Raw genomic sequence first — 19,250 nt, 5'->3', positions numbered from 1 at the left:
TTGTTTTTTTTTAAAAATTACGTTGCGGTTCAGGGCTTCCGTAAATACCAACCCACCGAATAAATATTTGAATATTCGGGTCCAGCCGTAGTTGAAAGTGAAAGTCACATCACTATACAAAAGAAAATTTAAATTCCATTTCACAATGCAGCAATGTAAAATACTTACTCTAATGATCTGTTAGGACCTGCAGTGAAAAATAACAAAAGATAATGAGCATGGTATTATGCAAGATCACATAAAGCTTAAGTCACAACAGAAATATGTATATGTAGCTGAAACAGTGCTGGGGAAGAATCAACTATTTGAAGGAGCTGATAAAAAAACAAAAAAAAACAAAAGCTGATTACATTAGAACCATTTATCGGAGGCAAAAAATGGACAAAAAAATGCTGCACAGGGACATCTGGATAAAAAAAGAAAAGTAATGGCTGGTTCATTGGGATATTACTTGTTGTTGGGAGCATTAAATAAATAAAACGACTACATGTCTTAAACCTGAGAATGCCATGTTATTGAAAAGGTTGGTAGAGTTATTACATTAAGCAGTTTTATTCCCCAACACTGAACAGTTTATTTTCTCACCTCTGTTCTGCATGGTTCTTCTAGAATAACGGCGACTTGGTCGTCTTTCAAACGAGGCAGATCGTCTAGTTTTGTTGCCCTTAGTTGTCTGATATTCTGTCTTCCCACTTCCCACAAATAAAAGAAATTAACGTCAATTACATGTATATCTTTAAAACCTTCCTGATAAATCCCTGCTGACTCATTAAGCAAATAAGCAGACCAACCAGCATTAGCAAACAAATTAACAAAAAAATGAGACAATCAGACACACACACAGGGGAAAATAAACAACAGACTAACATAAAAAAAGGTTAATTCTTGAGCCTGGATAATTGCGAAAATAAAAGCAGGCAAAAAAAAAAAAATGCCTGACCAATAGGAAGCCGAACTGGACAACATCAAAGTTCCAGGCTGGCAGCTGGAGATAAGATGCAATTCCATAGTAAGAGCATCCACGTTTAAACCAAACCATGGTATGATTTACAACTTAGCAGCACATAGTGTAAAGAGGACCTATGAAAAACAGGAAGTCTTATCTCAAGCCAAGCAAAAGACAAAACATTCAACCGACCACGGGGCAAGATTATAATGGGTTTATTATACAAACTACATATGACATATAATACTTTTAAGAGCCAAACCCTTCACCAAATTTAAATTACACAACATTAGTGGCTGCTTTCAACAAAAGCAAGTAATCAAGTAGTCTAAGTAACTGGTGGCGCTTGCCCCCGCAAAACATATTGCAACAATGCTTGTTGTGTGTCAGCACCAAGACATTGCCATGGAGTTGCTTAAGTTCAGTGCGAGTAGTTTTAGTGTGTGCTAAGTTTCTAAGTCATTGTCCTATGTCTGTAGAATTTATTTTCCCTGTTTTATTATCTGCCATACACTCACAATGGATGAATGATTAATGAACTGTAGAAAAACTCACCTGTATCTGAAACGTGAGCCCATTCTGATGAACCCGGAGCGGGCTGAGCTTTTCTGGACGGGGCCACGTAGGCGGAAGAAGGCATGGTGCTCTATGGCACACTTCCACAAATGCTTGCAGGCTTTCGGGTGGTCCATGCGGAAGACGAATGTGTGCTCTTGCTCTTTCCCCTACGGCAGAGTACAAAATGTAAGAGCAGTGCACTATTAATTCATCCATTGATTTGACAAAAGAAGCACAGAATGAATGGTTTAAGAATGTAGAAGGCATAAACAAATGCAAACTCACTACTAATCACTAGATTAGACTCTTTTGTTACACAATTAAGAGAAGCTTATTTGGGCTAGACAGAGTTCTCTTTAAGTGCACACAAAAAGCCCAGTAGCCATTTAGCTATTATTTCTGAGTGCTATTAGCACTGCAATTCAGAGAAAATTTCTAATTGTGTTTTTATGATAACAAACTGCAGTTGCGATTTGTGAAAAATGTGTTTTTCTTTTTTTCTTTTAAAAAAAGCTCCAGGTTTTCTGTGGTTATTTGTAAGGCTCTACAATTTAGCACAAAAATGTTCGATTGTATATCAATCCGATTATAAAATATCAAATTTAATTATTACCATAGCTTTTAGTTTGGCAAAAAAAAAAAAAAAAAAAAAACAACAACACAGAGACCTTAAAGCTGACATCTGTTTTGTATAAGTGCTTTACATTACAAGTTTGGAAAGAGTGCATGTTGCGCTCCCAAATATGTAAGCAGTTTACAGCAAAATGAGTGGCTCCAAGACAAGGAGAACACTAGATCATAAGCTGAATGTGTGTAATGCAGGGCTTCACTCTGAAACATGAAGAGCATGTATTTAATGAATCTGTTGAAATAATAGCAACAGACTTCCAGACTCACCAGAACCCAGTACTGTAATGCACCAAACCTAAGCCCCCATCAAAATACATTTTTATTTGCTATCTGACACCATCAGGTGTCATAACTGACAATGTTTCACATTGTCAACGACGATTCACAAAGATCCCTGCCTCACATTGTATTATTGCAGATGTATGTTATTTTTGTTTATCAGAAGTGGTCACAGGAGATTTAAGATGCATGTTAATTCCAGCTACAGACCAAACTGAGTGCATACTATTTTCAATCACCCCTAACAAGCAGATCATGTGTCAACTGTGTGTGAGTACGAGATGTTTCTTTACCTCTTCTGTCTCCTGCATTACCTGTTCATCATCCTCCACTACAACCAGGGTGAGTTTGCTCTTCTTAAAGTCCAAACGTGTGATCTTGGGCCTGTGCAGACAACCGGTTTGCTTTAGATAAAATGGTCATTGTCATTACATTTACTGGAGTATGACAGAACAGTTAGACAGGCCAGACTAACATTTGAGTGCAGTAGCACCGGTTCCACTAAGTTCTACAGATGTTGGCGCCAGCATCGTATTTGGTAACGCAAGGGGACAATTTAGCATAAAGTACATTTAATCATTAAATTACTATTGTTTTGCATTAATAAGTGCAGTTACTAATAATATTACAAATTTGTATATTGGAAATTGATATGCAGATAAAATGAACTTTTAACAACAGTAATGTGCAGGGAAATTTAAATATTCTCCTCTTAATAAATGTACCATTTTTGTTCTATAGTATTATAGACTGCCTCTTATTACTCTGAGCTGATAAAAAGTTTTTTAAATGTTAAACTATTTCAGAAAAAAAATGTTTCTAAATGTAAAAATCCGTTTTGGGGCTGCTAGTGGTGAAGAAGTGACAAACTGCAGCTATAAAGATCTGGTGAGGGAGCACTTACCAAAAGAACAGGCCAATCTTAGTTTCCCCCTCAAACACAAGCACGCCAGTGGGGGTCAGACCCAGGCTGTATTCATTTCCGTCACGTGCCTGGCAGACGAAGTAGCAAAGAACAGATAAGTTTCTAGATATATCTGGATTGATGAGGGAGCCCCTCAAGATCCTGATTTTAACCAACTCTTTGCATGCTTTAAAAATGCATACCTTGACCATATGCATGTCCACCCCATACATCTCCAGCCATTTGGCCTTATTCAGGTAGTTTATCTCAGCTTGTGCTGGAGTCTGGCCCCTGCAACACCAGCAAATGAACAGGGTAAAACAAAAAGTAAAGAACATAAAACAACCCGAGCTGCTGCACATCTGCTGCCGATTACAGCTGGTTGAGGTTAGTGATGAGTCATAAATCACATTTGAAGTGGTCAGGGTCAACAGTAGAGCTTTGGTTGAGTAGACAGGAGAGGTCCAGGAAGAGTCAGAGGTGATGACCTACACATTGACATTCATCCACCTGCTTTAAATTTAGATTTCCTCTTGAAGCACATACTTAAAAGGTTTTTACAGATTGAGCTCTTTAATTTATACCTGCACTCCTTCCAGGCATTGAAGATGTCTACTTCCATGTCTTCCGTCTGGTTTGGCGTGAAACGAAATTCTGTCACCAGGTCAAGTCCATGTTCGGCAGGGTCACAATCTCCCAGTTCAGCTGAAAGGAAAAATGCTACAGATCAGCAACAAAGTTTGTAGCATTTAGCTGATTTAGATTTTTCAGGACTGAATGCTCCATCATGATCGGTACCATTTTTGAAGAAAATAATTGCAACTGGTTGCAGATTTTGTTGTCATGTCACAACTCAAATTCAGATTGATTGTTCAAATTGTTCCACAGCAGCCACGGTGGTGAAGTTATGAAGATATTAGTGAAGCACCGATGTGAAATTTGTGGCCGATACCGATAACCGATATTAATAATGCTGTTATGGCCGATACCAATATTTACAGATGTCGATATCTCTGTATAGAAAACACATAGCAAAGATTAGGGCTGCACGATATTGGTAAAAAATGATTTTGCAATATTTTTTTTCTGTGATATATATTGCGAAATAGAAACAATTTTACCAGCTCTTTGAAAGAAGGAATCATTCTAGAATGACTGGGGCGGTTTTGTCATGGAGTAAATCCACACAGAAACTAATATTAATAGAATTGTTAACTAATGTAGTTAATTAGACATTATTGGAACCTTATTGTAAAGCGTTTCCAATTTATGTCTATCGAGTTCAGTGTTGGACTGATCAGATGTTTTAACCATCCATTAAAGTCAATCGGTTCAAATGAGTCATTAGTTCGTGAATCGGACATGTCCTTAACGGACCACGGCACACGTTGTGTGATTATCCCGGCAGTTTAAGACATTGCACAAGATTTGTCTCAACACAGAAAACATTATCACTTTATTGAAAGTGTTTTTTATGTCATCTGAATGTGTGGAAAGATTTTCAGAGAAGACAAGGCAACGTTATTTTAGCACAATTCATAACCAGTGGTAGTTCAGAGAAAAAAAAAAAAAAAAAAAAAACTTCTGTCTTCCGACCTTTTACCAACGTGTATTCTCAAAGATATAGAGTAAACTCAATTCATTAATATGTGCGAGGGAGGGAGAGAGAACAAGACAGTTTGAAGACAGCATGAGTGCACACACGACCAGGGATTTCACTCTCTCAACTCGTTCTCTTAGTTAAACAAGCGCAGCAGTCAGTCATCTACATAATTTACCAGTCAAATAAGGCTTTGGCGGGACAAAAATACGCCTTAGTAAGGCTGACAGAAAACAGCGCGCAAGTTCCAGTCTTCTTGCGCACGTAATTTGCGCTCATGCAAAAACAAACACCCCCGCCCCCACACATCCACGTCAAATACACAGGAATGATTATCGGCCTGTTCACATGGGTCCTATTTTGATATTGGAATGATACTGATGTGTAAAAAATGTACCATAATCGGCGGCCAATATATTGTACACCACTAGAAGATATCATAATTAGAGAGAACCAGGGAAAATCATTCTCGCCAACAGATAAAACACATGACCCTCAAAACTTGAGATTACATGACTGTGTTTCTAAAACAGCTCTAATTAAAAAAGGAAAAGGAAAAAAAAGCTGCTAAATGCCAGCAGTGTTGTGCATTTATGTAGAAGATCAGAGCACAGTAGGAAGAGGAGGATTATGAACCCTTGCTTTCAGACCCACACTAATGAGCCGTCATTTACTTTCAGAATGAAAGAAAAAAATTTAAACATTGTCACATCCCCTCTCTCTCTCTGACTCAAAACTTACAAAAATCCAAATGACCCCTTGAAATGAAAAGAATGTGTAATATACTGTAATATACACTACTGTTCAAAGTTTGAAAGAAATAAAAAAATATTCAGCAAAAGTGACAAGAAAGACCATTATATATTTTTTATTTTAAATGTCTATTTCAAATAAATACCCTTCTTAAAACTTTGTTTAAATCCTTGACAATAATAAGAAAAAATGGCAATAAGGAATTTTGTTGAGCACTAAATCAGCATATTTTAATGATTTCTGTATGAAGTATCAGGTCACACGACATTGAAGACTGGAGTAATGATTATGAAAACTCAGCATTGCAATCAAATGAATATATTACACTTTAAAATATATTTTTAAACAATAATGTTTCACATTAAATTTTACAGTATTTTTAATCAAATAAATGCAGTCTTGATTGACATAAGCAACTTTCAAAAAACCCCAAACCCCAAACTTTTGAACAGTATGTAGTATAAATCATAGTACTGATGAACTAATTAAAAAAAAAACATTCAGTTTTGTTACTTACCCTGTAAAGCATACGCAGCCAACTCCACTGCTGTGTCAAACGAGCACTCTAACCTAGATCAAACAAGATGATCAAAGCATGTTTACCAAGTCTTCACAAAAAGCATTTTACAAAGTTTTGTTTTGTTACAGTGAGAAATTTATCACAGATTCTGTTACATGTAAAAGGTATCTTCTGCAATGCCCTTAATAACACTGACTGCATAGTTTAGAAATACAATTTTAAATTCTTAAATCAGTCGGAAAAACAGTATAATAGAGCCCGACCGACATGGATTTTTGGGGGTCGATGCAGATACCAATAAAAAACAAAAAAGCCAGATACCGATATATCATCCGATATTATTTATGTGTATATTATAATACAGTAGCAATATTTTGTATGTGTATTATAGTACCATTGAAAAGTTTGGACACACTTTCCTATTGCCATTGCTTAGAAAAGCGCAACGTTTTATTTTGTGTCACCATCCTAGGTTGAGTTACACTACTCCTGTAACTGTATTTAAATACGGAAAACGTGGAGGTGTTTTGTCTTTTCTCTGCTTGGCCCATATTGAATGAACTTGGCTAGTTGAGTGCAATCAAAGTGTCTCGCGCACCAGAGCGATTGAGTGCACACACTGAAATGACAGATTTATGCATCAACTCATCTTAATTATGGCAATAAAATAGTTTAATATGAAAAAAACGGTGGAGTATCCCTTTTAAGAATGGAAATGTGTCAGTACAGACAATCGATTGCTCAAAAACTCACAATAAAACTTATTTAATAGTAGTGATTATTAATAGTAATAATAATTAGACAACTCAAATGTCAGGATGTTTTAACATTAAGGACACAATTTGAAACAACTTCACTTACTTTCCACTGAGAATGTCCTGCTTTAATTGTAGTACAAAAAGGTATCTACAAGAGATAATGAACATAGAAAAAAATAAGTAAGAAATAAGTAAAACAATTGAGTGAATATTTAGTTTGTTAATGGTATAAACAGGTGATGAACCTTGTTAGCTCTTCGTGCAAGTTGTTGGGCTCTGAGGAGTAGAACTTTACTCTCATGTGGAGGCAATATGGTGGTCCGACTAAAATAAAGCAAAAGGTAGAGAACATAGACACGTCAAACAAAGCAAAATGGCTTGTGTATAGTTTTTTTGCGGTACAAAGTTAATGATAAAGATTGCAGAAGAGAAATGGAATTTCAGGATGAACGTCATTCACGTGATGAGATACAGAGTTTCCATTTCATGGTTCATTATTACCTGCCCTTCACATACACAGTTAAGCATTAACCTTATACAAACAGTTATTTCTAAGAGTACTCTGGAAGACTAAATAAATTTTTTTTTTTTTTTTTTTATTATTTTGTGTAATTTTTTATTATTATTTTTTTTGAAAACAACATTGGCATATACAGTGTTCAATTTCACACTAACATTCTCACTTGGAGCAAATTATCTCTCAATGTAACACTGTCCATCAATAAAAGGGTGAAAGAAGTACTGACAAGGTCCTGATATTGACAGGTGGGCGGAGAATTTGCATCAGCGGTGTGTGTGTGTGTGTGTGTGTGTGCTTGTTGTCTCTACAACAACAAATTCCACTGTCACAGGTGTTCAGCAGTTTTGCACCAAAATATCTTCATAATAATCAAATCATTAATCAAAGAACCCTTCACAATATTGCTAATCAAAACATCATTTAACAAAATGTGAGTTCAGCAGGAAGAAAACATTTTACTTACTTTTGACTTGTTTTTTGATGCTTTTGGTGACATCAAGCCAATGCTGTAAAAAGTAAAGTAGATAAATGAAACGAGTCACTTGTTTGGGAATATGGAAAACCTTTAATTGTCTGCATACACCACTAACATTAAACAACAAGTGTAGTTAAAAATAAATAAATCAATAAAAATTCATCGGCCACTTTGGCTGGTGGGCAAAAAGTGTTTCATACACACTAGGAAATTCTGTCCCGTCTATTGAGATGGGCTGCTACAATGGGGTGATGCATGAACAATGTGGAGGGAGGGAGAGTGGAGACAGATGCTGATGGAAGAATATGGAGTCTCAATCTCTCCCACACATTCCTCACATTCTCTTCCCTCCTTCTTTCCATTCTATGCACTAGCCTGAGCTCTGCCTGCTGCTCTTTGGCATATTTAATATTTTATCGCTTTTATAATAATGAAGTATCAATAATGAAAGTTTTTACAATGTGCATCCTGAAGTTCTTTTTATTCAGTAGAACAGAAGTCAACAAATTATGACTATGTATTCTGCAAAAGAAACCATCAGAATTGTTCAAGCAAAAGAAACTGCATAAAACGGCAATGTTTAACAAATGTTATTAAGAAAAAGCTCCAGATTTTCAGTGATTGTAGATGAAAGTGTTGTTAATGCACAATTTACGCAGGGAATGTACCAAATCTAGAATGCTCTTGAAATTTAGCTAATTACAGCAATAAAAACAGCTTCCAAAACTGTCAGGAATTTTGGGAGTTGTGTTTGACTCAAACCAAATCATGAAAACTGCCATACAACAAGGCAATGTGTTCAGTCTTGATCCTAAGAGTGGATACTAAACTCTCCTCGTCTCACTACACTGGCTGCCAGTTGCTGCCCACATCAAGTTTAATACACAAGGTTACCCCCTACCTCCCCTGAAAAATCTAGGGTCCTACAATTTCCCTGATCACGGAATCGCGGAATTGGCCAATGAACATGGAATCTAGTGTTAACGCAGAATTTTATATATTTGGAATAAAATGCTGTTTTTGTGTGGGAGATGAATGTATGTCTGGGGAAAATGCAGACGGGGGGGAGCAATTCTGGGTGACACAACCCCTCCCGTCACTTCAGCTCCAATGACGGCATCAAAACAATGAAAGCATGGCGAAGTGGCTCTCCACGGCTCTGCTTTCATTGGCAAAAAAGTTAAGAAACTTGACGCTAAGCCCTTAGTACCGAGCAGAGTAGTTCTCACGTGACTTTTATGAAGTGTTTCCCACACAGACTAATTCGCGGAGGTGTGCCACAGAATCAAGTCCGGCCACCACATATTGAGCTTTGTTCATTTTTTTTCAATGCCATTTAAAACAAGCAGTGTATACTTTCAGTTGCATTTCCTTTCCCTGCTCTCCCTCCGTCTCTCTGTTACTCACGCGTCTCTCTCTCTCACCTTCACACTCACTCTCACACTCACTCACGTCTGTCTATGAGGTGCCGGAGACACTGTGGGTGCGAGGGTGCGAAGTGACACAGTGTGAGAGAGACTGATTGTGTCCGAGAGTTATGTTATGTATCACTTATGTATCAATAGTTTCATATTTTGGGGTTAGTTTGCCCAAAAATTCTAAATCTGTTTATTTCCATTTACTCACTCTCATGTCGTTTAAATCTCTGGATGACTGACTTTTGTGTAAAATAAAAGATGTAATTTAACTTTATATAACTGAATATGTAATTGTCTTGGTCTGTAAATATATCTTAAAAAACAGCTTCTGAAAAAAGCATGGCCCTTTGTAGCCCCTTTGTAGTAAGTTTATGTGTGCTAAATTCTGTTGAATCAAACAAAATACTTATTTCTAAAGCTACTTTTTGGATTGATTTCTCATTTAACACAATAATTAATTCAGCCAAATTTGATGCAAGATTAGTTTGATATATTTAATACAGTGCTTAATACAAAATAGATTGTTAGTAATAAACAGGAAAGCAATGATCAAATCAGGTGATCCCATATTAAAGCAAATCTTGCATTCACTTTCTAGAAACTTTTTTACTCTTACCGGGACTTGGGCAGAATCCATGAAGCGCAGGCCAAAGTAATCTTTCTCAACAACGTCCAGGTGATACATGATTTGCTCAAATAGCTCTGCACCTTTGGCTTTTTTCTGGTGAGAGAGAGAGAGAGCATAATTTATATCCTAACAGTCAAGAGGTGCTGTCTATTTCACACTGAGCACGTTTTTATTTACTGGTTGCTGAGAGTTGAAGATTGTTCAACTTGGGGTAAAATGCAGAGCTCATCACTGTCAATTTTTACCCAGCCGTCCAATCAGAGTGGAGGAGGAGCGGGACAAATACAACACTGACCAACCACCACATCCTGTTTGTACAACGCCAACAAATGGTATCAACAAGCATAATAACGGACCAAAATTATTTAAAACAAGAGCCAAGCAAACAGACATTGCATCTTAGTTTTTTAATTCAAAAACAGTTCAGAAACAAACTATTTGTTGTGATATTAGATACTAGTAACACTTGTGTGGACATTCTGTATCAGAGCAACCAAAGTGTTTCAACTGGGAAAAAAAAAAAGCTGCACTGCCAAAGCACTGTCAGGCTTCAACAGCTAGGCGTTTTCAGCAGAGGGTCTAGTGTTTTCAGCTGGATAAAAATTATTTGGTGGACACACGGCCTTAAATATTTGGAATCAGTTTAACCCTCTTGGGTCGGCTTTCGCGCCGGCGTGACAAACTTACTTTTTTCCTTATCGATGCAAGAGAGGACTTAAATTACAAGTTGATTTTGATCTTACATAGAAGTCTTGTACATCATTAGATCCTGTTAAGTGTCTATTTGTTGTGGATACTCACAATAAAAACAAAGTGTTCTGCTTTTTGTCAAATAAAGAAAAATAAACATGATGCAAATATTCCATGTATCTCTATGTCAGTGAAATCCATTCTGAAACGCGTCCGTTTACAAGTTATTACTTGTCACACAGGCACAAAAGATTCACAAAAGAAGAACAAAAATAAATACTTTATTCGACTATTCCTTTTCTTCCTTGTAGGCCTGAGATGAGAGTTCAAGAGATTTCCACGACACATGCGCGAGAATTGCGATCTCCTTCTATTACTTTAGTTCAGTTCTCGCACATGCGTCGTGGAAATCTCTTGAACTATCGTCTCAGACCTACAAGGAAGAAAATGAAAAGTCGAACAAAGTCGTTATTTCTGTTTGTTTTTTCGCACAAAAAGTATTCTCGTCGCTTGATAAACTTATACTTGAACCACTGTTGTCACATGGAATATTTAAATATTTTTAATCAAGTTTCGATCCCTTAGGCAGCCTATGTAGCAGTGATCCACCTCTCAAATTTAATCAAAAATATCTTCATTTGTGTTCCGAAGACGAACGAAGGTCTTACGGGGTTGGTACAGCATGGGGGTGAGTAAATAATGACTTAGGCTAATTTTCATTTTTGGGTGAACTAACCCTTTAAAACAAGTGATAAATGTTACTACTAGAGACAAAAAACAATGGGACCACATCATGGATGTGGAAAAGCAGTGAGTTATACGAGTTTAAATTTCTTGAAACCAGATTCTAATCAAACCCCTTTTTTCTTTAGTCTTATACAGTAAACAAAATGGTAGTTTATGGATAGCTACATCCGTGCAAGTATCTCCGTATTAAAGAGTGCTGACACACAAGCATCTCACCCAACTGCTTTTCTCCAAGTTGGGAAGGCCGGTTTAACTATAGTCCAGGCGCTCAGCACCGGATGCTCACACAGGCCCCAGTAAGTTGGCATAGTGTACAAAGCATCCCAGCGAGCTGCAAGAATGCAGACAAAGAGTCCATTGTGTGCTTGAGTGAACCCCAGGCTCAGGACTCACATTGTTCAGCTGAGATTTTCCAGGCTGCTAGGCCAACATTCAGCCTTTGGAGGCGCAGTTACATTCCTCAGTCTGCTTCCAGCAAGCAGGACAGAAAGTAACTTCAAATATCAGATCACCGTTTTTATAATAAAACAACCCATTGTCAGCATTCTAAGAATCTCTTAGATGCTAACATCTCTTAGATGCACTACCAAAATTATAGCTTAAAAAAAAGAAAAGTCAACAGTCAAACTCGCTAAACAAACAGCCCTAATGTATGCTTGTCATGATTTGTGACACTGGGCTTTCCTATGTAGGGCTTGGCTTCACTCAAGAGTTAGAGGACATGCATGTCAAGCCAGAAAATTAATTGAACTTGAAACATCCACCTTCTTACTGAGCAGTGAAACATCAATTCAGCATTTATGGGTATCCAGGGTGACTGTTTGTAAGGCTTTTCCTTGGAGATGCACCAGATGGTCACTGCATGTTTGTGCAGCTTGTGAACTGTAAAGATATTTATGTCTCTTCTTTCTCAGAGTACTATAGAATAGGTTTGTTGTCTCTTCTAGAGAGCAGAAGTGGTTTGTCTTTTGTACTTTGGTGCTTAATTTAGGGATTAAAGTGAAAAAAATTCCTGAGCCTGAACTTTTGTATGTGACACATATGCTATTGGCCACCGCTGGTCATGTGTGTGATGCTTGTGACGTACAACACAGAAGCGCTGCACTGTTACAACACTACATGAACTCACTCGAGGCCCACAGAGAAGAAAATGAATAGTTGAATAAAGTTGTTATATTTGTTTGATTTTTTGCGCAAAAAAAGGTATTATCGTTGCTTGATAAACTTAAGATTGAGCCACTGTAGTCACTTGGACTTTTAAAGATGTCTTTAACTTTTCTGGGCCAGCAAGTTTAAATCCCTTAGAAAACCTATGGAGGAGTGATCCAACTCTCAGATTTCATCAACATATCTTAAAGGGGTGATGAACTGACAAATCTATTTTTCCTTGAGCTTTTGACATCTAAGAGGTCATCATATTATAAGAATATCCTGTAAGTTTCAGAACTGAAAACATCCTTGTTAGTCCAAAAAAAGCTTTTATTTACACCAGCCTCTGAAAACGTCTCGTTTTTAAAAGTGGGAAACTATGATGTCGAAGGGGTTAAAACACCACCCCCGCAGAAGAAGATCAACGCCTACTTCAACACGGCCGGTTTAGCCCCACCCACCGATTCGCGCATTACACGCATAGCTAAGTAGTCTTAACATACATGCCTACATCGTGATGACAAACCTGATCGATCTAGCGAGCAATACAGAATATTGTGCAGTGCCTGGTTGTGGAAGAAGACAGCTGCTGCGTAAGCTTCCTCTGGATTCCAATAGGACTTCATGGATAAACTTTATTTTTAATGACGTTCCAGCTGATGAGGGTAAAACATCGTTGAGTGTTCGCTTCATTTCACTGAGGATTGTTTTGTAAACAAGACTGGATTTGACCACCGATTAAGAGTAAAGAACGTGCTGTGCCATCTATATTGGATCTGACAGGAATTGTGCAACACACGGACTCTTGGTTGAACATGTATGGGCGAATCCGGTTGCCATTTGACAACATTGGACGTTTTCCCCCACGTACACCGACGGGTGAGTTAAACTCATTATAATATGCAAAACTGTTCTCCACTCACAGCAGTGGGTGTTTATTTCCAAGTCTTCAGTGTGAGACGCCCATAAAAACCAACCGTTTTTCAGGAAGGCTCACAACTTGGGTACAAAATAGCCTATTACTTATTCATTTTGATGTTTTTGAATTCAAAAACCAAGCGAACGTCATAAGTTGACCTCAGACAACAATATAATAAAATTTAAAAAGCCAGTTCATGACCCCTTTAATTTGTGTTCTGAAGATGAACAAAAGTCTTACTGATGAAAATGATTTTCCCAAAAATTTTAAACATTTATTAAGCTTCAAAAAGTATAAAAACTTTTAATTTAAGTGAACTTAAAATGATCCTCAATTAAACCCATTATGAATGTCATATTTACCTGTACAATACAGAAATTGAATATGGCTATAAAACGGTCTGCACTGAATGAATTATAAATGAAATATAGATTAATTATTATCAAAGCTACAAGCGTTCTTTAGTCAAGACTAGTTTTTTCCTCTGTTCCCTCTGTTCTTTAGGTTAACTTTGAATAAAGCTCAGTTCACACTACAAGCGACACAATACCATTCGCACGACCGCTGGGGCGTGTCTGGCGACTAGGGTTGGGTACCGAAACTCGGCCCCAATATGGAACCGGTTCTGACGTAAACGGTAGTAACCAGACTGAATAAGAACAAAAATTTTGGTGCCTGATTTTCGGTGCCTGAGTCTCTGTGTCATGAAGCCTCTCGCTCTCTCCCTCTCCGTAGTGTGCGCACTATATACGGTTTGAAGCATAGTCTGTTCTGTCTCGATTTTTACAGAAGGAGTATTTCCTTCAGAAAGGATTATTTCCTTCAGAAAGGCCGTTGGTTAGCAAGGTTAGCTAAACTTTTTTGACCCTGCCTCTTAAAAGAATCGGAATCGAGAATCGTTAGGAACCGGAATCGAAACAAGGAATCGGAATCAAAATCGTTCAAATTCAAACGATACCCAACCCTCAACCCTAATAGTGCATAAGTTCTTGTCTGGACAGTGTTGTGTGAGAGAGAGAAAAAAAAAATCACAGGACAGGTTAATCAATTTTGGTGGCTGGCTCCATTTATCGTCAAAACAAAAATAAATGACAGATTATGTGGATGAGGGCGAGGGTGATAAGATGCGGGACAACAGGTCATCAAACTGGGCGCGGGACAGGTGGAAAAATGGCCGTAGTCCAGGCGCAGCTCCTGGAGTGAGCAAACGGTGAAATAGACATCCCCAGGCTTCATGAACTTGAGCTCCATGCTTTCACCGACGACGCTAAAGTGACGCATGGATCTCAATCACACTGTGTTGCCAGGACCCGCCCTGCTCTGGTTCTGATAGGTTTGTTAGTTAGAGCTGGGTTCCTCACATATGATTGATTGGTAGGTTAAATCAATTGACTGAAAATATTAAACCACATGCAAGTTCCTATTTTTTTTTTTCTCACGCCGCGTGCCGGAATACTTTAAGCCCTGTTAATTTGTGTGGAGAGGAAACCAAAAAAGATCAGGCTTTAAAAACAACAATTAAAGTTTTTTTAAAAGCTTAACCTATTTGTTGTGGAAAAGTTTAGCATTAAAGTTAAACTCCACATATTAACAAAAGTCATATGCATTTGGAAAAGCATGAGGTTGAATAAATTGATAACTTTTGCAATTCCTTAAAGTTTGTTTTTTAGACTGGAATCTGCTCATTTAATGGGTTTGTTTACTCTTGGTTATGAAAGATCATCTAATTTATCAATCACCGCTAGTTTAGTTTATGCTCATCCTTTAGTCCTGCATAACAGATCAGAGGGAATCTTTAAAACAACAACAAAATAGTGCCAACTATCTTAAGCAGATTCAGATTTTAGAATAAAGATTTTAAAGAGATCTTAGCCAATGGCATGTGAATCCCACTTGAAATTATTATTTCCTTGCCAAGCCTCAAAAAGGCCACCATTAGTCATCTACAGAGACCAAGCCAGAGATTGCAGTGATCTTTATCAGACGGATGAACAAAACCCAGTGCCTTCAGTAAACAGATAACATCTATTAGGCCTTCATCGCTGCTGCAATAATAAATAAAAATGTAACAATAAAATCTTTGAGTGCAATATAAGTGACTTAAACTGATGCCTCAAAATCAAATACATTTAAGCCTTTAATATAAGCTGACCTCAATGTGAATGAGCACCAAATTACCACATGTACACAATGTGCAATAACTGATTAACAGAAAAAGAGTTAATTGAGACATGATCACACTATGTTGCATTCAGAAAGTGGAGTCTAAAGAGTTGCAAACCACAGACAATTATTATTGGTGCAAGACCACAACGGTTATTTTAAAATATGGGTAGTTTACGCAATTAAAAATTGACAACAGATCAAATCCCAAGGGAACTTATACTAAATGTGATATACAGGAGGAACATAAATGTGCACATATTAACAAAAAACAACTAAAAAATGCACTAAAATATCAGTCAGTGGAAATACTGAACTTTATAGGAATGGAGATGAGAAGCACAATAAACTGAATTGAACAACACACTCAGTCATACATCATACCTAACACATTCAGGTGGAGCTCAGAGAAAATCCTGGCAGAGGCTCAACCAAAGCGTAAACAAAGGCATTAAGAAGCTGAGGGGATCAAGTCATTCACTGTCCACACAGCAGAGTCCTGCAAGCGCTAATATTTGATGTAAAGGTTGGAATAATATTTAAGTTTTCATTTGTGGTTCAGGTGCAGGACTCAATTCGGTACCCACTTGATGGGCAGCTGCTTTCAGACGGTCCTGTGCTTATTTGTGTTCATACTCTGTAGTCTCTGAAGACAGTCCGAGGTTTCTGCAGTGTTGAGCACTGACGTTTGCAAACTGAAACTAAAGTAATTGACAACCTCAGTCAAAAAGGAGAGGTGCTCAAGCCCCCTTTGATGTCTATGTGTGCTCGTGCCTGCTGATATTATGACATAATATGACGTTATTTTCTTTTAATTATGTTGGGCTTGCACGTCTATTTTACTTAAATGCATCAACTAATGTTGATGCCTAATGTTGGTTTAATTGCTTGTGCTGCATGATAAAATAAATCATTATTGTCTACCTGATGTAGTAGATCTAGATTTAATGCAGGTACTCTTCGGGTTGGGACAGTTATGGGTAGAGATGCACCGATTACAGTTTTCTAGGCCAATCTCGATTTCCGATTTTTCCTTTCTTTGACCTGCAGATACCGATTTTAGCCTATTCCGATTTCATTTTTTCAAACCACTTTACAGCACACACATAAAATGTATTTTTTATCTTTTCTTTAATAGAACAGTTTGCATAGAACATTTTGAACAGATAATCAATATAAACGTTAGAGCGGCGCGAGGCCGATGGCCAATAATGAGCAAAATGTTTAAATTAGACAGAATGGTTAGTCAGTTTTTATTTTTTTCAGTGGAAGTCAGTTTTTATTTTTTCAGTGGAAGTTTTGCCAGCTTGTGAATCCTTTCATTATAACCAAAGAAATATAAACACAATGTCAATAAGGGATTCATTACACAGCGCGGAGGGCTTCATTGATAAATGGGAGTTTTTGCATCAAATATGAAAGAGTAGGCTTTATACTGGAAAAGGAAAACTGGCCACAAACCCTCAGCTTGAACACAGCTTCTCATTTCACATGCTAAGACAGTGTAAAGTCATATAGACACAACAGCAAAAACAAACTGTTTAATGACAAGCATCAGATTGAAGGTGGAAATGGTAGCCTACTGAAAACATAAATGATGAGTGTTCAGCACAAATAAGTTACCGGTAAGTGGATGTGATAAGTAAAAAGCTTTGTTGAAGGAATTCCTAATCTTAACATAATTACAAAGTTGAGAGTAAAGACTTCTCATTAGTCAAGTAACAAGTGCTAAGCACATCTGTAGTCACTAAACAGTGATGTCTAGTTTCATTCTCTCAGGATTTCAGCCTCAAACAGCTTTCTATCTGGCACACTGACTGGAGTATCTGTCAAAGTACAGGCTGAAAAAGGATTCAACCTTGATCTTCAATCAAGGTCACCTTTTAACTTGAGCAACTCAAGAAAAACACTTCACAACTCAATCAAAAAAGAGCCACAACAAATACAACTCTTAAGAACACTGAAACTGACTAAACAAACAGACCGGTTTATGAAAACCATAATCAACCAAACACTGTGCAACACTTGGGCATTAGTCTACTCACCGGCAAGTCAACACTGACATCTGTGCCATCTAACAAAGAAACTCGGCAGGTGATGATGGACTTGGCATCTCCAGCAGCAGGGATGTGTGTTGTAGCTCGCTGGGCTTCCCGGAGTCGAGCTTTCTCTGCATGTTTGCGGATGGACCGCCGGCCCAGTGTCCGGCGCAGAAAGCTCAGCATATTCAGGAAGATTTGTTAGTCCAGCCTGGAAAAAAAGACCATCTCAGTTACACTCAGGCAAATCTCTGTGTGGTTAAGAAGTAGATAGGAAATTCAGCTGTAATTTTAATAGTCTTAGTTTCTAACAAAAATCAGTTGTGGTGTAAAATTATACACTAACTGTTACTTTAAATAAGTAATTTGTAATAAGGCCACAGTAAAAATAATTTTAAAAAAAAACATCACAAGTAAAATGATCAACATCTTCTTACCATGGTAATGTCATTAAGAATATAATTTCTATTAATTAAACGATGGTATTTATAATAATGGTCTAAGTCAAGATATGTATAGACTAACTACAACTGCAGTTGTACTAACTGTCCTAAATGCTATACTTAAATCTCCTGATTTGTCTTACAGAAAAATTGTGTTTCTTACTAAGACAGTGATCGGTTCTTTCCTGTTCCTACAAGTTATTCATTAAGTTACGTTGTCTTCAAATTACACACGCTTTTTACCAACACTGAAGCACTATTCAAGAAAACAACGGAGGAAAAAACGACAAACGTGTACGCTGCTCTCTTGCGTGCACGCGCAAAATATAAACTATTTCATGTTTTGGTCAAAATTGTAGCGAGCGGCTCGCGATCACGCGCTGACTGACTGAACTCCGCTGACACCTGTTTTACGCAAGAAATACTGCACCTAACAGACATTTAACGGCGTAACTATCTAAAAAATAGCTATTAAAAGCACAAACAACTAGTGAATATAATACGGCAATACACCGGCGATTACTATAATTTTGTTCTGATATATATCGCTTCCACCTCAGGGATAAACGCAGTCGAGAGGCTCGCGCGCTAGCGGCGCGAATCCACTTGTTGATCCTCAGTCAGACCAAAGACAAAAGCTATACTTACAGCAGATTGATGGATATTCCGCCAATGAAAGTCCTCTAGCATCGGCTTGTATCAACAAACAACTCTGTGCTTTGAAATATCCATCTTCTAAGCCACAGTGTGGCACAGCCACGTTTTTTCTTGCTTGTTTTTTAGATAAGTGTAACTGATATTCTCCCTGCTCCGAAAGATTCTGGGATGTGTGGTGGGGGTGGCTGTTTTCGCCTCAGGAAATGACGTCAGGTAAATCCCTAAAAGTGGATTTACATTTAAAGGGACGGTGTTCTGGAGAATTCTGTTACTGTTACGGATCTGTATATCCCTCTTGTAATGGACTGGTACATAGTAAAGTGATCAGATAGTAAAAGCCTGCTACTGAATGTTTACCAAAATAATATTTTTTTTGAAAGAAGTCTCTTATGCTCACCAAGGCTCCATTTATTTAATTAAAATAGAGTAAATAAACAGCAATATTGCAAAATAA

The 19,250-nt window shown here is 37.5% G+C and overlaps 1 protein-coding gene across 2 annotated transcripts in view; it reads right to left on the bottom strand.

The window, feature by feature from the left end:
- epb41l5 (erythrocyte membrane protein band 4.1 like 5) overlaps positions 1–18,985 on the bottom strand; it is a 39,380-nt gene extending 20,395 nt beyond the window's left edge. The window contains exons 1-14 of one of the 2 annotated variants that reach the window (XM_039682940.2): positions 18,788–18,985; positions 17,703–17,907; positions 9,978–10,082; positions 7,932–7,974; positions 7,194–7,272; positions 7,052–7,096; positions 6,188–6,240; positions 3,902–4,022; positions 3,521–3,608; positions 3,318–3,406; positions 2,707–2,797; positions 1,502–1,671; positions 586–692; positions 169–187 (exon numbers count right to left, since the gene is read on the bottom strand). In XM_039682940.2, the coding sequence (XP_039538874.2) occupies positions 169–187; positions 586–692; positions 1,502–1,671; positions 2,707–2,797; positions 3,318–3,406; positions 3,521–3,608; positions 3,902–4,022; positions 6,188–6,240; positions 7,052–7,096; positions 7,194–7,272; positions 7,932–7,974; positions 9,978–10,082; positions 17,703–17,882 (1,190 nt within the window). In that variant the 5' untranslated portion in view covers positions 17,883–17,907; positions 18,788–18,985. The remainder of the gene's footprint in view (positions 1–168; positions 188–585; positions 693–1,501; positions 1,672–2,706; positions 2,798–3,317; positions 3,407–3,520; positions 3,609–3,901; positions 4,023–6,187; positions 6,241–7,051; positions 7,097–7,193; positions 7,273–7,931; positions 7,975–9,977; positions 10,083–17,702; positions 17,908–18,787) is intronic. The other variant, XM_039682941.2, reaches the window with a different exon arrangement.
- Between the last annotated feature and the right edge of the window lie 265 nt (positions 18,986–19,250).

Source organism: Pimephales promelas, chromosome 7, assembly GCF_988280905.1.
Source record: "Pimephales promelas chromosome 7, fPimPro1.hap1.1, whole genome shotgun sequence".
Classification (NCBI taxonomy): Eukaryota; Metazoa; Chordata; class Actinopteri; order Cypriniformes; family Leuciscidae; genus Pimephales; species Pimephales promelas.
This window is presented reverse-complemented; position numbering and strand designations above follow the sequence as displayed.